The 17,516-nt window shown below is 46.2% G+C and overlaps 1 protein-coding gene across 1 annotated transcript in view; it reads left to right on the top strand.

Moving 5' to 3' along the window:
- Positions 1 to 9,287, top strand: part of ITSN1 (intersectin 1) — a 231,947-nt gene extending 222,660 nt beyond the window's left edge. The window contains exons 35-40 of the mRNA XM_029214102.1: positions 824 to 1,036; positions 2,053 to 2,174; positions 3,235 to 3,317; positions 3,642 to 3,725; positions 4,544 to 4,717; positions 7,180 to 9,287. Coding sequence (XP_029069935.1) covers positions 824 to 1,036; positions 2,053 to 2,174; positions 3,235 to 3,317; positions 3,642 to 3,725; positions 4,544 to 4,717; positions 7,180 to 7,328 — 825 coding nt within the window. The 3' untranslated portion in view covers positions 7,329 to 9,287. The remainder of the gene's footprint in view (positions 1 to 823; positions 1,037 to 2,052; positions 2,175 to 3,234; positions 3,318 to 3,641; positions 3,726 to 4,543; positions 4,718 to 7,179) is intronic.
- Positions 9,288 to 17,516: the final 8,229 nt, after the last annotated feature.

Below are 17,516 nucleotides of genomic sequence, written 5' to 3'. Positions count from 1 at the left end.
CTTCTACAGTCTCCCTCTGCCCCTTTAGAACCTGCTCACAGGAGATGATAGAGCCCAAGGGGGGATGATAGAGCATGAGATGATAGAGCCCAGGGGGATGACAGAGCTGCGTTTCCGCACTTAGATCTGTCTCCAAGTTTTGGGAAGTGGAAGGAAGAGAGTTGCCTGTCCCCTTCACATTTTCAGGACCAGTGAATTGGGTGAGATATAATGGGCACCAAGAGTGTCTGTTCTGCTTGGCTTCGAGGCATCTGTCAGCACCACTGAGTTTTGTAGTCCACCCATGTGGTAGGGGCCTGGACTCAAGCTGCGCCTTGGAAAGTAGCATTTGTCCTGTAGAACTGTACAGAGAGAGTCGCTGCTGCTTTCCAGAACCGCGTAGGACTGTCTGAGCCTGTGCAGGGCCATCATTGGAGCTGGTTCATGCCACCTCCGGCGGACTAGCCTGCACACAGCACATACCCATTAAGGAGGGAGAGGGCTGAGTGTTTTCTTCCTGCTGCCCAGTTTCCCCAATAAATACAAGGGAGAAAAGCACCAGTCGCCCTGAGACACTGAGCAGACCTCAAGGAAAAGCATTAGGAATTATAGCCAAAGTTCATCTTGACACGTGGAATCTCCAGAACCACGACTTTGACTTCTTGGCTCCAAAAGTCCCTGCCTGAAGTTTTCAAAGCAGTCCTTGATTTGAGCCTAAGTTACAGGCTTCAGATTCTGATGGAACCCATGCTTTCAGATGCAGAAAAACAAAACAAAACGAAACAAAACAAAAAAATGACCTCACTTCATCCTGTCTTCTTTGGGTTTTGTTTTCCTTTCTCAGCAACTTGTGTTCAATTCAGTGACCAACTGCTTGGGGCCACGCAAGTTTCTTCACAGTGGGAAACTCTACAAGGCCAAGAGCAACAAGGAGCTGTATGGCTTCCTCTTCAACGACTTCCTCCTGCTGACCCAAATCATAAAGCCCCTGGGCTCTTCGGGCACCGACAAAGTCTTCAGCCCCAAATCAAACCTGCAGTATAAAATGTACAAAACCGTAAGTTTGATTCTACATTGCAACATCAGGGTTGATGTTTGGGGGAGGAGGAAGTTTCCAAAAGGAGCATTTCAGCAGGGTTTGGAGGCTGTGGCATACAGGAAGTGCAGGGGCTGAGACAGGATTTAGGGTGACCACAGCATCACGGGTCCAGCAGTATCAGAAAAGGAACGACGCTCAAATCAACTGACGAAACATCTATTAGCTGTCAAGTGGCTACTGTGGGTCCCCCAGATGTGTTGAAGATATGCCTTGCCCTGGTGGGGTTCCCGGTCTAGTGTGGCAGGTGTGGGAAAGTTCGAGACTAGAACTCAAGCACCCACTTCCTGAACATTCCCAGATCTCCCTCCAAACTTCTCAAGATGGTTTGGAACATCTGTGCCCCTCACCTTTTTCCAGCAAAAGCCAGTCTACATAGTCAACGTGTAGAGAATTTTCCTAAGCTGTTTATTTGGTCTGCTTCTACGTGCATGGCTGTGTTTGTGTGTTTTCATGTCATGGGATATTGTTTTTCTGAACTTGTCTCTGTGTGGGTATTTTCACAGAAGAATTTTCTCTGAAGCAGCAGTTAGCTTTATTTTGGGAAAAAGCACAATGTACTTATGTAGCTTGTCACTAGCAGCTTTGTATGAACAACTTGGAGAGAATTGCTTGGAGGTAGAGTTGATGGAAACTGCTGACTAGGATATACTATGAGAAAAACAGACCCATCAGTTCTTATTCTGGAGGACTTTAAAAATACCTGCAAAACGGAGGGGGGAAATCCATATTTATAATTTGCAGTATCTGAAAGTCAATATGAACACAAAATCATTATTCTGGTATAGTTTACTGAAACACCCTTCCACCCCCGCCGCAGACACACACACACACACACACACACACACACACACACACCCTTCACCCTCAGTCTAGTTTATTAGAACACGTGCACGTAAGCACACACACATACTCATAGTTTATTGCAATACATGGCCCCCAGTCTGGTTTTGTAATGGCTGTGCATTATTTTTCAGCCTATTTTCCTAAATGAGGTTCTAGTAAAATTACCCACTGACCCTTCCGGGGATGAACCCATCTTCCACATTTCCCACATTGACCGAGTCTACACCCTCCGAGCAGAAAGCATAAACGAAAGGTAAGACCTGCCTCCTCACTGGCACTGGGCGCCCAGGTCCCACCAGGTGTAGGACAGATGTGGGACATTTAATTAATCAGCAGGTCCCAACGTTCCTTCAGTTGCAATGCCACCCCCTCTGGCTGGAGGTGGGGCAGGGGCATGAGGGTGGGGCTGTCTTAATACGTTTTTCTAGAGCCTCTCGGAAGTTTGACCCATGGCATGAATTTTGCAAAGTAAAAGGCATTGAAATGAATTTTGCTTGAGAATTTTTTAAAAAGCAATTTTCAGAATTTGAGATAAATGGAGCATCTCGTTTCCCAAGGTATCCCAGGTGGCAGAAACCAATAGGAAAGTGATTTGGGGATGGATAGGACCACCTAATCCTGACCCCCTCCTCAGCTGGCTCCCCTGGACAGACGTTCTGGATCCTAGAACTGTGGGCATTTTTGCTTTAATCTCTTCTTCAAGGTTCTGCCCCGGAGCCAAATGAAACAGATTATTTTCTGAAGGGTGAACTTGACATAAGACCTACTGCATTCCAAGAGCATTTGTGCCAAAAAGCAGGAAATTGGCTAAAGTTGTCATGCATATGCTTCTCAGGAAAAGGAAGGCGAAAACATCACGCCAAGATGTTGGGGAAAGCCAAGATGCTTTCCCCAGCGTGTGTGTGCTCTTTCACGGAAAGTGGTTCCTTATCTGGGAAATGGTTTCTTTCCTTGGATGGTTTAGTAAGAGAAATCCTTCTGGCCTTATTGGATTAGGCAAATATGTGTTGCTTTTCAAGAAGGAAGGAAGAGGAGTTGTTGCCAACATCTCCTCCAGGGCAGCATTTATCATCATAGATTTTCTTCCATGGGGACGCAAACTCAGGCCTTGAGTACATCAGTAAAAATATCACTCGTGCCTTTGTTGTGCATGGTAGAAATCATGATTAGCACCATGTGACATAAAACCAGACTTTCTTTGCTGAGCCTTTGTTGTAAAAATCAAACGAACAAGGCAGAGTCCTAGAAACTGAATTTGTACAGACCTGAAGCCTGAGTTCTGTTTGGCACCGTTCTGTCTCTCCCTTTCCAAGGACCGCCTGGGTGCAGAAAATCAAAGCTGCTTCTGAACTCTACATAGAGACGGAGAAGAAGAAGCGGGAGAAGGCGTACCTGGGTAAATACATCGCTGAGCAGAGGGGCCCGGGATCCCGCAGAGTGGCGGCAGAGAGCCATTTGGTTGTGCCTAGAACCCTTAGAGCTGGAAGATGGGTCTGGGGGTAGGGGAGAGCCTGAGGGGGCAGGCAGGCAGAAGAGGGAGAGCGGGGGTGCAGGGTGAGGGGTGGAGAGCAGATTCCAGGATCAAGGAAGCGAGAATTCAAGGTGGAGTAGGGGTGGGGAATTGTTCTTGCAGGGGAGCATAAGACAGATCATGAGGCAAACCAGAAAGGCAGCAGATCCTAAACGGGAGCATTTTGTGTTGTTTCTCTTGCCGTCATAGTCCGTTCCCAAAGGGCCACAGGCATTGGAAGGTTGATGGTGAACGTGGTTGAGGGCATTGAACTGAAACCCTGTCGGTCACACGGTAAGGACCCAAGAGGCCCCCTCTATCGCATATTAGTGGTGGAAGCCTTTTCTGCATCCCCTCCACCTGGCTTTAAAACAAATGTGCTGTTTCCATAATCCTCAATTTCCTTCCAGACTTGGTTTTTGTAGCACTTGTTAAAAATTTTTTTCTTTAATTCTTTTCCACCATTTTGCTTTCGAGAAAGATCTGAGTGGCTGCCCTTTCACAATACAGTCAACCCCTCTGTATCTGCAGGTTCTGCACCTGCGGATTCAACCAACTGCTGATCGAAAATATTCGAAGAGAATTTGAAAAATTTCCAAAAAGCAAAACTTGAATTTGCCACACACTGGCAACGCTTTACATAGCAGTTACATTGTATTAGGTTATTACATGTAATCTAGAGGTGATTTAAAGTATATGGGAGGATGTGGGTAGCAAAGCCTATACCATTTTATCTAAGGGACTTGAGTATCTGAGCATTTGGGTATTTGTGGAGGGTTCTGGAACCAGTCCCCGTGGATACTGAGGGATGACTGTGGTTTTGACACAATCTAGGGCTAAAGTGAGGAGACAGGAAAGGCTTAGTTTTGAAGCCCACTAATGTAATTATTTAAGTATTATGGATATTTAAGTAGTATACTTTAAGTATGATGCTGGATTGTGTGAGTTTCCGCCTGGATTCTCCATTTTATGCAGCTTATTAAGTATGGCATTGTAGTGAGATCAAAATGAGGGGTGTAGCGGGAACAGCTGCCACATGACTGTGACCCCGCCACGCTCACCCAGAAGAGCTGGGTGGCAGGCGGGAGTCAAGCAGGCTCTGTTCCCTCTAGGAAAGAGTAACCCGTACTGCGAGGTGACCATGGGCTCCCAGTGTCACATCACCAAGACAATCCAGGACACTCTGAATCCCAAGTGGAATTCCAACTGCCAGTTCTTCATCAAAGACCTGGAGCAGGAGGTCCTCTGCATCACCGTGTTCGAGAGGGACCAGTTCTCTCCAGACGGTGAGTAAAAAGCGGCCCCGAGGCACGCTTCCCCTTTCGCTGTCACTTGGCTTTCATGGATAAATATTTTCTACCTGGGAACTTGGTGCCCAGAATTTCTTGCGCTTCCTGCCAGAAAGATGAGGTTGGCATTAGACAAGACTCAGCATCCCTTGGAAAGAGGCCTTCACTGATGCCAGGTTGTCTCAGAGAAGGTGGACAAAGCATGCTTGGTCTAGAGTGGTCCAGCTGCCCTAGACAAAGACCATGGTCCTGTGCTTCCCCAAAGCAAGTAAATGCAGAGAGAGCTATACCACAAAGCCTCCACCCAATTCTTTAGTCCTTGGCTAAAAGCTATGGAGAAAATTCATAAAACTAGCCAGTAGAGCAAGAAGAACATTAGCCCACAAAAAACGTGGCAGAATCAATCAGTGCCCTTTGGGTGACATTTCTGGTTAATTAAAGGGATGGGATTGTGTTGGATGTATCATCCCTTCAACCAACTTTCTGTTTCTGCTTGAGCCTGGAAAAAAAAAATGGGACTGGCAATGATTCTGAGAAACTTCTCTCTCCCTTCCTTGACCCAAAATAAGAGAGTAAGTTTAAAGATTGCGGTCTCAACTTAATTATATTCAAAGGAGTAAAATTAAGTGCTAGGAGTGAGGATCCAGTGCAGGCATGATCTGTGCAAGGCTTAAATTGCTCCACGTGGCTTTTGTCTTTTCGTACTTTTATATGAATTATCTCGTTGTGAGTTAGTTACTATTAATTGTTGCCCAGAGATGGTCACATAGCAGGCTAAATGTTAGAGCATGACCAGACCAATCTGACTCATAAGTCTGGGCTCTGAAGCACTGTGTTTCAATGGCAATTTGGTTTTAAATTTATTTATTTTATTTATTTTTGGCTGTGTTGGGTCTTCCATGCTGCGCACATGCTTTCTCTAGTTGCAGCGAGCGTGCTCGCTAGTTGTGGCTTACGGGCTCTAGAGCGCAGGCTCAGTACTTGTTGTACACAGGCTTAGTTGCTCCGCGGCACGTGGGACCTTCCTGGAGCAGGGATTGAACCCGTGTCCCCTGCATTGGCAGGTGGATGCTCAACCACTGAGCTACCAGGGAAGTCCCTCATTGGCAGTTTTTATTCTGATAAATAAAGGCTTGAGGTTGGATTTATTTTAGTAGTGAAATACCACGACACAATGGCAGCTCCACTAGAGTTTAAATTGCAAATCCTAGTATTGTTCTTACTTCAAAGATCATTTCCATGAAATGCACAAGGGGAAGAATAATCCGGTATCTTCCACCAGAAAAAATTCCCAGGTTTTAACCTTGAAAGAAAAGCTGTTTCCTGTACAAGTGTTCCTGGATCATAGTATATTCCAAAAACTAATCATTGAATGAAAAAATGAAGGAGTTAATGGTCTGGAGGCCCGTTTAACACCATTGTCCATTTGCACAGCGTCAAAAATAGTTTCAAACACGCTCACGTCCATTCTCATACTGACTCAATATTTGATAAAAAGTGGTGTTGAGATAGTCCTGGGAGCATGGCTGGAAGCACGCAGCTCCCGTGCTGCCACCTCCTCCCCACCCCCTCGAGTTTGCTCTCTGGCACTTACAGTGGTGCATTATAAGGACCAGCCCTTGTTCACCATCCTTGGCTTTTCGAAAAGGAGTGTAACATCGCGAAGCATGTTCCTGGGTCAACCCCTGGGAGAAACTACTGTCCAATTTTTGTCCCAGAAATAGCTGACTTTCTTCTGGGCAATTTCTTTAAATTTCATGTAAGTTGCAAATTGCTCAGCAGATAGGACATCTGGTTCTGCATTGCCTCCCAGGAAGCTCATAGCCCTTTGGGGGTCCTCGAGTGTGAGGAAAGTCTGTGTTTTGAGCTCCTTCTGGGCTCTCCTTCATCCCCATCCTGGTACCTTTTTGTTTTCACTTCATTTAGAAATGATGCTGGGCTTCCCTAGTGGTGCAGTGGTTAAGAATCCGCCTGCCAATGCAGGGGACAAGGGTTCAAGCCCTGGTCCGGGAAGATCCCACATGCCGCGGAGCATCTAAGCCCATGTACCACAACTACTGAGCCTGTGCTCTAGGGCCCCCGAGCCACAACTACCGAGCTTGCATGCCACAACTACTGAAGCCCGTGCGCCTAGAGCCCGTGCTCTGCTACAAGAGAAGCCACTGCAATGAGAAGACCCTGCACTGCAACGAGGAGTAGCCCCCGCTCACCGCAACTGGAAAGGGCCCGCACGCAGCAACAAAGACCCAATGGGGTCAAAAATAAATAAATAAAATAAATAAATTTATTTTAAAAAATTATGCTGTCATTGTAGTCCCTGAATTCTCAGAAACTGACCTAATTCCCTTTTGGAAGAAGGAAGAGTATAACAATTTGCTGGGACATTCCCAATATGCCAAGTACCTGCCTTGAAGAGAAGGCATCCTCTCTGAGGAGGGTCTGTGTGTTTCTCCTTTCAGATTTTTTGGGTCGGACGGAGATCCGCGTGGCTGACATCAAGAAGGACCAGGGTTCCAAGGGTCCAGTTACAAAGTGTCTCCTGCTGCATGAAGTTCCCACGGGAGAGATCGTGGTCCGCTTGGACCTGCAGTTGTTTGATGAGCCTTAGGGAGCCGGCCCAGGGTGTGCTTGGCAGAGCTCCAGCCTGAGGCAGCAGGTGCTGTCTGGAAATGGTGTTGCTTTTCGAGGACCACTGTTTGGTGTTCAACCACAGGGCAACAGGACAGCAAAGACAGGACCCTCAAAGCTTCTGGGAATACTTCTTGACAATCCTTCCCCCTAAACAATTTCCCATGTTGTGAAGCAAAACTGTGTTTTCCTTTGTTTTCACTGCAGGGCTCATCATGGCTTCCAGGGTCTTTGAAATCCCATCGCCCCCAGCTACGTTCAGTTGGGAGTCTGACCCATGCCTGGGCCTGAGGCTTGGGTCTGGTTACTGTAAAATAGATTTATAAATGCCATGTCTGTATGTTTGGAGAACTCATGTAATCCTCCTGTTTCTTGCCTCCACCAGCCTCCAGGTAGGCCCCCTGACCTATGATGCCGAGTCCTTGGTGTGTTTAGAAATAATCATGATGATCTTGTTATTGCTTCAGAATCTCATTCTCCCACTGGGACCTTATTTGAAATGCTCCCCTGCATCTGATCACTCGGGAGACGGTCGCCTGATCAGACACTGGTCTAGCTCTTTGAAGAGCTGGTCCATGGAAGATTCCAGCAGTTGTGCTGTTAGAGCATTTCCAGTCTCCTCCAGGTCTTTTATTGCCAGATGTCAATGAAAACCATCACTGGCTCCTATCAGGTGATCTGGTTCTGATTTCCAGCACACTTGGAAGGTGGTTAAGGAAGGTTGTTACCTACCAAGTTATACTCTGCTGGATTAGATCACTGCAGGTCACCTGAAAGGCTACTTTCCGACATTATGGGGTCCTGGTTGCCAGCCCGGTTGGAAAATGCTCTCTTGGCTTGGAGGTCCTGTGATGTTTCACAAGAGTAGTTGTTGGTGACCAGATCTGAGCCTACTCTTGCCTGATTATCATGGGAAATTTCTGCAGATGTCTTTGGTACGTTCCCCCCAAAGGCATCCCCAAGGTGTGAGAAGGAAAAATGACAATCTGTGGAGGAAATCTATTACGTGGTGGGGGAGAGACCCGAGAAGCATGGAAGCCCCTCAGTTCCAGGGAAGAAGACCTGAGACTCCTTCCCAAACCCTGCTGTAACACAAGCAACCTCTCAGTAATGGAAAAATACATGGCGCCTTGACAGAGTCAGGAGTGTATGAACACGTGCCAAGTCTGGCTTGTGCTCTTTGAGTTTCTCTCCTTAAATGCCAGGAGATAGGCTGCTTAACCACATAAGAACTTGATTCGCTAATGAAAAGCGTGGGCCGTATTTTGTTTGCATGATAATGTTCTCATAATCCCAGTTTGTCGTTTTCATCTAATGTTCTTCGCGCGTTCTCTCGGTCCTGGAATCTAGCTTTCCTGTGTGAGATGGTGTTCTCTTTGATTGCAGGTCCTTAGAATTTGATTAGGGTTGTAGAAACACTTTTTGAAGATAGCATCAACCTAGTGGCAGAGTGAACTACCCACTTTGCTGGGAACTGAATATGTCATGTCATCCTTTCCCATAAGAGCCCTGTCATTGTTCAAGCGATTTTTAAAATGTGTGTGTCAGAAAAGGCAACAAAGTTTACATTTCATACTTTTAAGAAACACTCTATTATTTATTTATTAAAGATAGTGTAGACTTTTGTATCAAGAACAACAGACATAAGTATTTTTTGAAGCAAGCAGATATACCCTTTAGTTAGAAACTCTCAACTGAAGACCTTAGGGACCAGGGTCAACTTCAAGCATGCATTCGTTTACCACTTTCCAGCAGCAGACACGGTTCAAATACTTTAAGTTTATATTTTTTGATGTTGTTAGGAAACTGTTTTAAATTAAATCTATGAATAGACCTGCCAATCATGCTTTCCTATTCTATAACAAATACAGTTTGTTCAGTGTACTTCTGAAGAAGGACATATTACTATGGTAGAAAAAGAAGGGTTACCTGTGTAAATGGGGTCATATTGGGTCACCATTCCAATCCCTTTCTTTCTGTTCTCCCTTTTCTTCATCGGGTTTCTTTGCGTGTGAATGCCGGGCATCTCGGTTCATGTAGGGAGGATGTGATGTGCTCAATGACAAACATCTTGTCACCTTTTTAGGTCCACCAGGTCCCCCGCCCACAGAGTCCCATTATCGGAATTAATGTAGCATGAAGAAGCAATATGTGAATTTTTTTCCCAAGTGACTATACTGAGCATCCTTTAGATGCTCCTCCAGGGTAGCAGTTCTGTCCTTTGTACTCACTGGGGTAATTTGTGAGGTGACTGATCCTCCTTATGGATGAGTTAGGCTGGCCCTCAGATCCAGGTGTGACTCGTGAGTCATGTGTGAGATACAGGAATGTGGGTGATGCGTGGAGTCTCAAATTCTTTGACCTCTAGTCCTTCCCTTCTACCTTTTGGGCTGCCTGGGCTGTGTTTCATAGAGATGAAATGTCCATTGCCAATAACTTTCTATCTCCTAGCTTTTTTTTTTTTTTACGGTACACGGGCCTCTCACTGCTGTGGCTTCTCCCATTGCGGAGCACAGGCTCCGGACGCGCAAGCTCAGCGGCCATGGCTCACGAGCCCAGCCGCTTTGCGGCATGTGGGATCCTCCCGGACCGGGGCACGAACCCGTGTCCCCTGCATCGGCAGGCGGACTCTCAACCACTGCGCCACCAGGGAAGCCCTAGCTCTTTGCTTTTGAAACACAGGGTTTCTCCAGGCCACTACCTCCTGGCATTCCGACCCCAGCCCTCTAGACACCCCCACAAGCTTCCCTTTTCTCTGAGCTGCGCTGACCTCCTCTAAGCCCAGCCAGGGGCCTTTCTGCTCACAGGGCTGTGCCCTGGGCTTCATTCAGACCCAGGGCTGGCCTGACACACAGAGAGAGACCTTTCTAGGCTGGAGTCTCCACGAATGCTTGAGAAACTGGGACCAGGCTTCCTACATGACCCTGGCCTCTGATGGCAGAGGAGAGAGCTATGCTCCCAAAGAACGTTCATGTTAAAAGGATCATTCTTTTCTTCTTTGGTTTTTGAACAATTTAAGCATGACCTAAGTCTATGAAAGTAACTGATTTCAGCTGGTTGAGTGGCAGTGAATTTAGTTGGAAAAAAATTCCATCGGAAAATGGATAAATTGATCACTTGCATTGTCTCGGTGACCTGGTACCCCAAACTCCTGTCTCTCCAGGAGTTGGCTGGTGCAAGCGTAAAGCCACTGACCACAACAGAACAGGGGCATTCTAGAATCTGATGGGACTGGAGAACAAAGGGGAGTGAATGAAGTCTTCTGGTTCTATTTAAAAGGAGATCCTTGGAGTCTGTTTTAGTGTTTGCCAGTACTTTGTATGAGCAGAAAAAGGCTTCTCTGTCTCTACTCCAAATAATTTTTTTCCTAGTTGGTTGGGCCTTTTTGATTCGCAAGAAGAATGTTTGTTTTGTGTATGTAAAGATTTTAAGAATTTCCATTGGGAACAGCAAGTAGTTTTTCATTTTATTTCAATTCACTGCATTCTCCCTTTTCCTTGAGGCTGGAGATGAGCTTTACAGCGGACACTAGCACTTTGAAATGGACGCCTGCATACTTTAGAGGTGGCAGGGTAATTTCAGACTTGAAGTTAGTGTGAGGTTAGCATTGGGTCTGCCTGCTCCAGATGCACTTGCTTTGAAAGTTCAGAACCTCCTGTGCAGAACGTGAGGTGATGACAACAGATGAGGCTGGATATTCTTGTTTGCTTTTTAGGATTAGAACTTTAATTCCTACCAGGTGGAAGCATAATCAGTGAATCAGTGACACGCTGAAGCCCTCAGATGCTGTGGTCTGAGCCACCCTAAGGGGTATCTGGTAAAACTAATACCGCCTTCTCTTTGCACTCAGGGGCTTCTCCTGACTGCAGGGAATGGCTCAGATCCGATGCCAAGACTCAGCTGGCAGTGCCCTGAGCCATGTTTTATGGGGGCCACTTAGTATTGTGTCAATATGGTTGGGATGTTTATTGCACTTGGAAAGCAGCTGTTTATTTGAGCTAGAGGAAAGGAACCTTCTAGAACTCCCATTTCTTCACCCTGCATTGTGTCAGTTCCAGGATATGTTTGTAGGTCACCAGGCTCAGCTAAGGTACATAACCTGCTATCTTTAGGAACCAAAATCTATTCCTGATAAGCATGGAAAACTCACGCCACATGAAAGATAGAAAACTTCTAATAGCTCCCTATCTTGGAAGCATTAAAACCCAGATGCCAACAGTTAGAAAGTCCCATCTCTGGGTTGTGGTCTCTCAGTAACACAGTCAGCACTGTTAATAGCACGCTGTTCATTCAGAGAGTCCCCCTTCTGGACCCAAACACCATCCGAGGGGCTGGGAGGTGGTGAAGAGGGGCTGGGAGGTGGTGAAGAGGGGCCTGCCTTTGTGGCTTTCACAGACCAGTTGTAGATCTAACTTTAAGTCATTTGGATAACAGCCAGTGCTTGTAAAAATTCATCTCCACCTCCAAATAATTATTTCAGTGACATGCAGCTTCAGTCAGTTCCTCCACTGAAAGGAACCCTCTTTAATCTGGCCTCGGGGAACCAGAAAACACCCACATAATAACTTGTTCATCACTACGTGTGGTTGTCATATTTCAGGATAAATTTGCCCCTAGTGTATGTCAGGGCGTTTTGTGAGTCATTTTTTAATAAGATTTTGTTCTACTTTGTATACCAGCCTACATTGTTAAAACCATCTGAAGAGAGTGAATATTTTAGGATTCAAAGCCCACCAAGTAAACTGTTCAGAAGTGGGCTTACGTGGTCAGCCTTGAAAAAAGTTGAACGTTTCTCTGATATTTACTGAAGATTATCCAGTAACCAGGGTTTCTTTTTATGCAGTGGAAAGAATGCATATTTTTCTTCTAGGAACTCTGGTTTTGTACTTTTTTCATTGAAAAGACTAACATTCCTATGCGGCAGTGTTCCTAAAGCTATGTTCCTTTGCGTTTTTCCTCTCATACTCAAACCCCTTATTTCCTCCCATTTCTCTGTCTAAACAGAATGGGGCCTGGAGCAAAGAGGGTGATGCAGGAGCCAGAGAAGGGGTGGGTGCTGGTGGAGTCTTTGCAGTGCCTGGTTGAGGAACCAGCAGCTGCCGTTATACCCACTGTCACCGCTAGGGGGAGAGCTCCCCGATGGAAACTTGCAGGTCCCACTGGCGGATCCCTGGGCGCTGGCTCCACCTACTGAAGCTCCCGGGCATTGCTCTCGTGTAAATCACGGAACGAACTTGCTGGGTCTGAGACGGAAGGGGTGGGGGAAGGGTTAGAAGCCAGCGTGAGACTCGAACCCAGCACCCCTGGGGTACCTGGTGACACCTTGCCTTTCTCTCCTGCTGGGGTTGGGGCTATAAGGGGTTCTTAGCCTTCCTGCCTTTTCTGCATCTGCTTTGATGAAGGCCCCTGAGATTCATCCCAGCAGGGGCCTTAGTTGCAAGTCGGAGGTGTCCCCCCACTGCTGGGCTGACGCGGGGTGGGTGCACTGGGTGAGGCTCCCTCTCCCCAAGAAGGGTGCTAGAAGTAAGGTCCCCTCTGCTTGGATTGGATAGCAGAGTCTCTACTTGGAGACTATGACTTCTGGGTTTTCGGATGTAAAGGGACTGTTGGGGCCATGCAGATCATTGCATAGGGTGTGTGTGTGTGTGTGTGTGTGTGTGTGTGTGTTGTGTGTGTGTGTGTGTGTGTGTGTGTGTGTGTGTATGTTTGCATGTGCACCGGGAGGAATGAGTGGATATGTGGATTGAACAGGAAAACAGGTTGGTCTGACCCTCCCAGAGTCACACTCAGGACCCGCTACATAATTTGTGGGCTGAGTGCAAAATGAAAGTGTGAGGCCCCTTGTTCAAAATTATGAAGAATTTTGACGTGATGATAGCAGAGAATTAAACCAAGAGCAGGCCCCCTTAAGCACAGGGTCCCATGTGACTGCACAGGTTGGACACCCGTGAAGCTGGACCTGGTCACACTGTATTTTCAGTTAATTTTTGAAGCAAGTGGGGCTTCACCTTTGGCTTCTTACTTTGTAAAGGCACAGATGGTCTGGACCAATCACAGGGTATAAGACCCAAGCCCCTAGCTGACAGATGCGCCTGGTCTCCGGGCTCCAAGTCCAGGGCAGGCCACGTGTGCCAAGAGGCCTCCAAGACTTTACCACTTAACCCACTGATTTGAAATAAAACCCTTCCTTTCAGTCGTTAAGTCATCCACTGGGGGCTTGTCTCCTCTTTGCTGGTAGGACAGGGAGGCTTTTCCAGCCTCTGCCTTTCAAGTGACCATCCAGGTGATGGTAACAAGAATGGGGAACTGGCGGGGGTAGGGTAGTGCCCAGTGCCTCCTCCCCTGGGTCTGGACGTTGCTCCTGCATCTCCACTCCACGGAGAGAGGGAAGACCGCTGCCACCCTGCCCAGGCTGGTCCCTTGCTCCACAGTTGTCCGGAGGGCTCCTGCTTCAGAGGGGCAGCAGCTTCCCAGCTGGGCTCTCCCCCATGGGATCCCATCCATGAGCAGGGTGATGTGAGGAGAGAGGAAAGACCCCACTGCGTGAGTAGCCTCGAGTTCTAGAAGACCACGTGCCGGGGAGGCAGCTGACCACGGAGTTGCCCCTCCTGCTGTGTGGTTATTGTTACTTTCTTTCGCTAGCGTTTTCTAGCACTCGGCTGGATGCTCCAAAACCTTTGCACTTCTGCTTTGTCTTTGCAAATCGATTTCACTTCTACACACACAGAGCAATAATCCCGTCTATGTTTCCCGATTCTGTCTGGGATTATAAAGTTTGCTAAGTAAAAATGTTGACAGAAAGTTGAACAGAAATATCAAATTCATCTTGCATGGATTTGATGGCGTCACTCTGAACGAAATAGCAAATTATAGCTTTGTTTCTACGTGTATTGCCATCGTCCAGACTACTGAAAGTTCAGAAGTGTTTTCTAGAAGCATTTAATTAATATTGTGTCAACGTTAGTTTTCATGAATGAACATTTTGGTGTACATTTTACAAATCAACATCCTTATAATGTCATCTGCTAAATATTCACTATTGGAAAGTAGATATTCTAGCAAGATCTTTGGTAATGATATTTATTTTAACACATGCATTTAAAACATACATTGCCAATAGCCCAAGTGTCTTTGAACTGTAAAACCAACTTCAGATCTTGTCTGCTGAAGCCCAGCAGGCTGAGGTCTGTACCCTCCTGACCCACTTCTTTTACCCCTTCATAGCCCTGCCTAGATAGACAACTTGGCAATCAATCATACAATTCATGTCCAATTGCCTTAGCTACATCAGCTTTGTACCTTCACATCTATAGGTGGTCAATATATGTGTAAATACATGTAAACAGATGAGAATCTGCAACAAAAATGTCCTGTGTATGATAATCAGTTCTTAGCTTCTGATTTTCTGCGTTTTATACAGTTTCCAGCTAAGAAAAATGCAGAATTCCACTACATAAAGTGAAAAAGTTACGCTCTTTAAATGGTCTGTCCAGAAATCTCTGCTGTATGTTTATGGGAATGTCCATGACTAAATGTACATATAGTGTGTAAGAGGCTATGGTTAAATGTTGCATAAACTAACACAGATTCTGTAGTTATAAATATTTAACTTGTTATTGTAAAATGTGATTTGTCATTGAGAGATTATTTTTCTGTATGTATATGAGAGTATTTTAGGAATCTAATTTAAGTGCATAAAACTATAGAAAAAAAATTAAAAACCTATCCCAGGAGTAGAGAATACTTAATCAGATTACTTGGGTTCAACCCAACTAAATTTCTTATATTAAAAAGAAAATCCGAGTTGCATACGTTAGAAATTCAAAGAAGTCATTTTTGAGGGGCATAGAATGTGATGAATTTAAATAAAGTGGGTGGTGTTGTGATAAACTGATAAGTACCTTCTAGCCATGACCTTGGATGTGACCCAGGTATTTCATTAAACAGGTAGGACAGGAGGACTGAGAGCCTGTTTCCCATCAGATCTGTGTGATGTGCTCCAGAAGCTTCCATGGGTTCTAGCATATTGGTCAGGAATCTTGGGTGGACCTAACCATCCTTCTAGAGAGTTCCTGACGTGGGAGGGAGGCCACCCCCTGACCCACCCTGGCTCACCCTTTGCAGTTCTCTTTCTGGATAGATTCAGCACATCCCTTTGGTGTTTGCATTTTCCATGCAATTTCCTGGGGCATCCTCACCGTCTTCACCTATGGCACTGCTGGGTGGGTTGAAGGATGAAGTTTGGGGCTTTGTGGGTTAAGCTGTTTCTGGCACACAGAACAGGCAGCACAGAGCAGCCTCCTAGGTGCCTGTGTCCATGATGGAGACCCCTGGGCAAGAGGCCTTCCTCTTTTTCCCTGTCCCAGAAAAGGGTCAGAGGTCCAGGCTACTTCTGGGGCACAGACTTTTTATACTTTGCTACCAGAAATGTCCCCGCAGGCCACCTAGGGAGAGATGGAATGCAAAATCCTGTGAAACTCAAGGTCTAAACCCCTGAGAGGGGCATTCAGAGGTCATTTCAGGAGGTGGCAACCCCGTGAGTGCAACCCCTCCCTTAACAAGCTGGGAATGATGAAGTGGCGAGAATAGCCAGTTCCTGGTGATCGGGGGGTGTTGCATGTGAATCACCATTTGTGGAAAGTTGAGGGCCATGGCTTGAAAGGACAAATGGGGAGTGCGTGCCTTCGGTTTTCAACAAGCTGTGTGCTTCCTAATAATGTCAACCAACAGTCAAAGTCCTTTTTCGACATGCCTGAAATTGGCAAATGCTGGAGTCCAAGTGACCTCCTGGACTTCAGGGGTGTGGGGAGCTGTGATTTCTGGAAGCTTCCTGGAGTCTCTTGTCATATGAGTAATCTGCAAATCTCCTTGAGGAACTGTCCATGTGGATGTAACTGACTTTATTTCCAAACATGGAGCTGTTTAGAGATCTCTTTGTTCAAGGTGGCCAGGGAAGGCCATCTAAAGCCAGCCAGCAGAAGTGGACAAGCTCTGGTCCACTCACCCAGCGTAAGTCCTGACCTTCTTCCTGGGCACCAAGCCCTCGTGGCTGGTGTGGCAAGAGGGCTGTGAGTGGGAATGAGTCAGCCGGTCAACCGCCCTTTGGGCCCTGGTTGTTGCAAAAGTCTGGGGTCAAGAAAAGCCAGAGGATGTGGGGTCCTGCCCAGTAGTGACTGCTTCAAGCCATTCCACTTAGCCTTCATCTGTTTAGAAAAGAATGTATCAATCCTGACATGAGTCCTTTGTGTTTCCAGTGACAAATGGGTCACAGTGCTGGTGGCATATTGCTCCCCTTACAGCCCTGCCCAGGGGTGGGACTAAGCCACCCCTGATGGACGTCCTGTTGACTGTAATATACTTCTGTTGCCAAATAATGGTACTGTTTAATTTCCCATCAAAGGGAGACTATATTGTTTGATGTGTAATGTCAATGGAGTTCCAAAAATTACTAGATACTATTATAAATTGTAGAATTACGTATTTGTCTAAGGTCTGATGAAACAGGGCCAAAACATTAGGTTTCTTTTTTGTTTGAAAGAAGCTGAGGTTACTTTTGCTGTCTGAGCATTCCTTTGGCACCTTATTTATGTAAGAAATGTTAAATTTTACTGGTCAAGATTATGATAACTGAGTTTTTTTTTTTTCCTTCTTTAAACCAGTAGCAACATCAATACAGATGGCTATTCCTGTGTATCTTGAATCTAAAAAGAAGAATCTCTTCCAAACAACTCTTTGGTCATTTTGACCTGTATGGTTTAAATTCACATAGTTCATGAATAAAAGGAGAAAAACCAACCCTGTTACAGTGGATTGTTTTGGGTTCTTTTTGCCCCACCTCCTTTCTGAGCAGACTGACAGCTGTGCGAATGGCATCTCTTCCTGTGTGTTTCCTTTTCCCACAGACAAGGCTATAGTTGTGGAAGGAAATTTATGCAAAAAGAAACATAAAAAACCAAACCAAACCAACCACCCTTTCAACCCCCCAACGTCTTCTTCAGACAAACGTTAGCACAAAGTAGAAATGGATTTCCTGTACCAGGTACTTCTGAGGATTTCAGAAGTTCTATGCTGTGTATCACGAGACGTGCCAGGGGATGTGAGGGGAAAGCAAACGTGAATATTGTCTTACAGAGACATTCAGAGGGATTCCTCGGGCTTTCCCCAGAGA

This window comes from Monodon monoceros, unplaced genomic scaffold (assembly GCF_005190385.1).
Source record: "Monodon monoceros isolate NGI ecotype Baffin Bay Population unplaced genomic scaffold, NGI_Narwhal_1 Super_Scaffold_11, whole genome shotgun sequence".
Taxonomy (NCBI): Eukaryota; Metazoa; Chordata; class Mammalia; order Artiodactyla; family Monodontidae; genus Monodon; species Monodon monoceros.
This window is presented reverse-complemented; position numbering and strand designations above follow the sequence as displayed.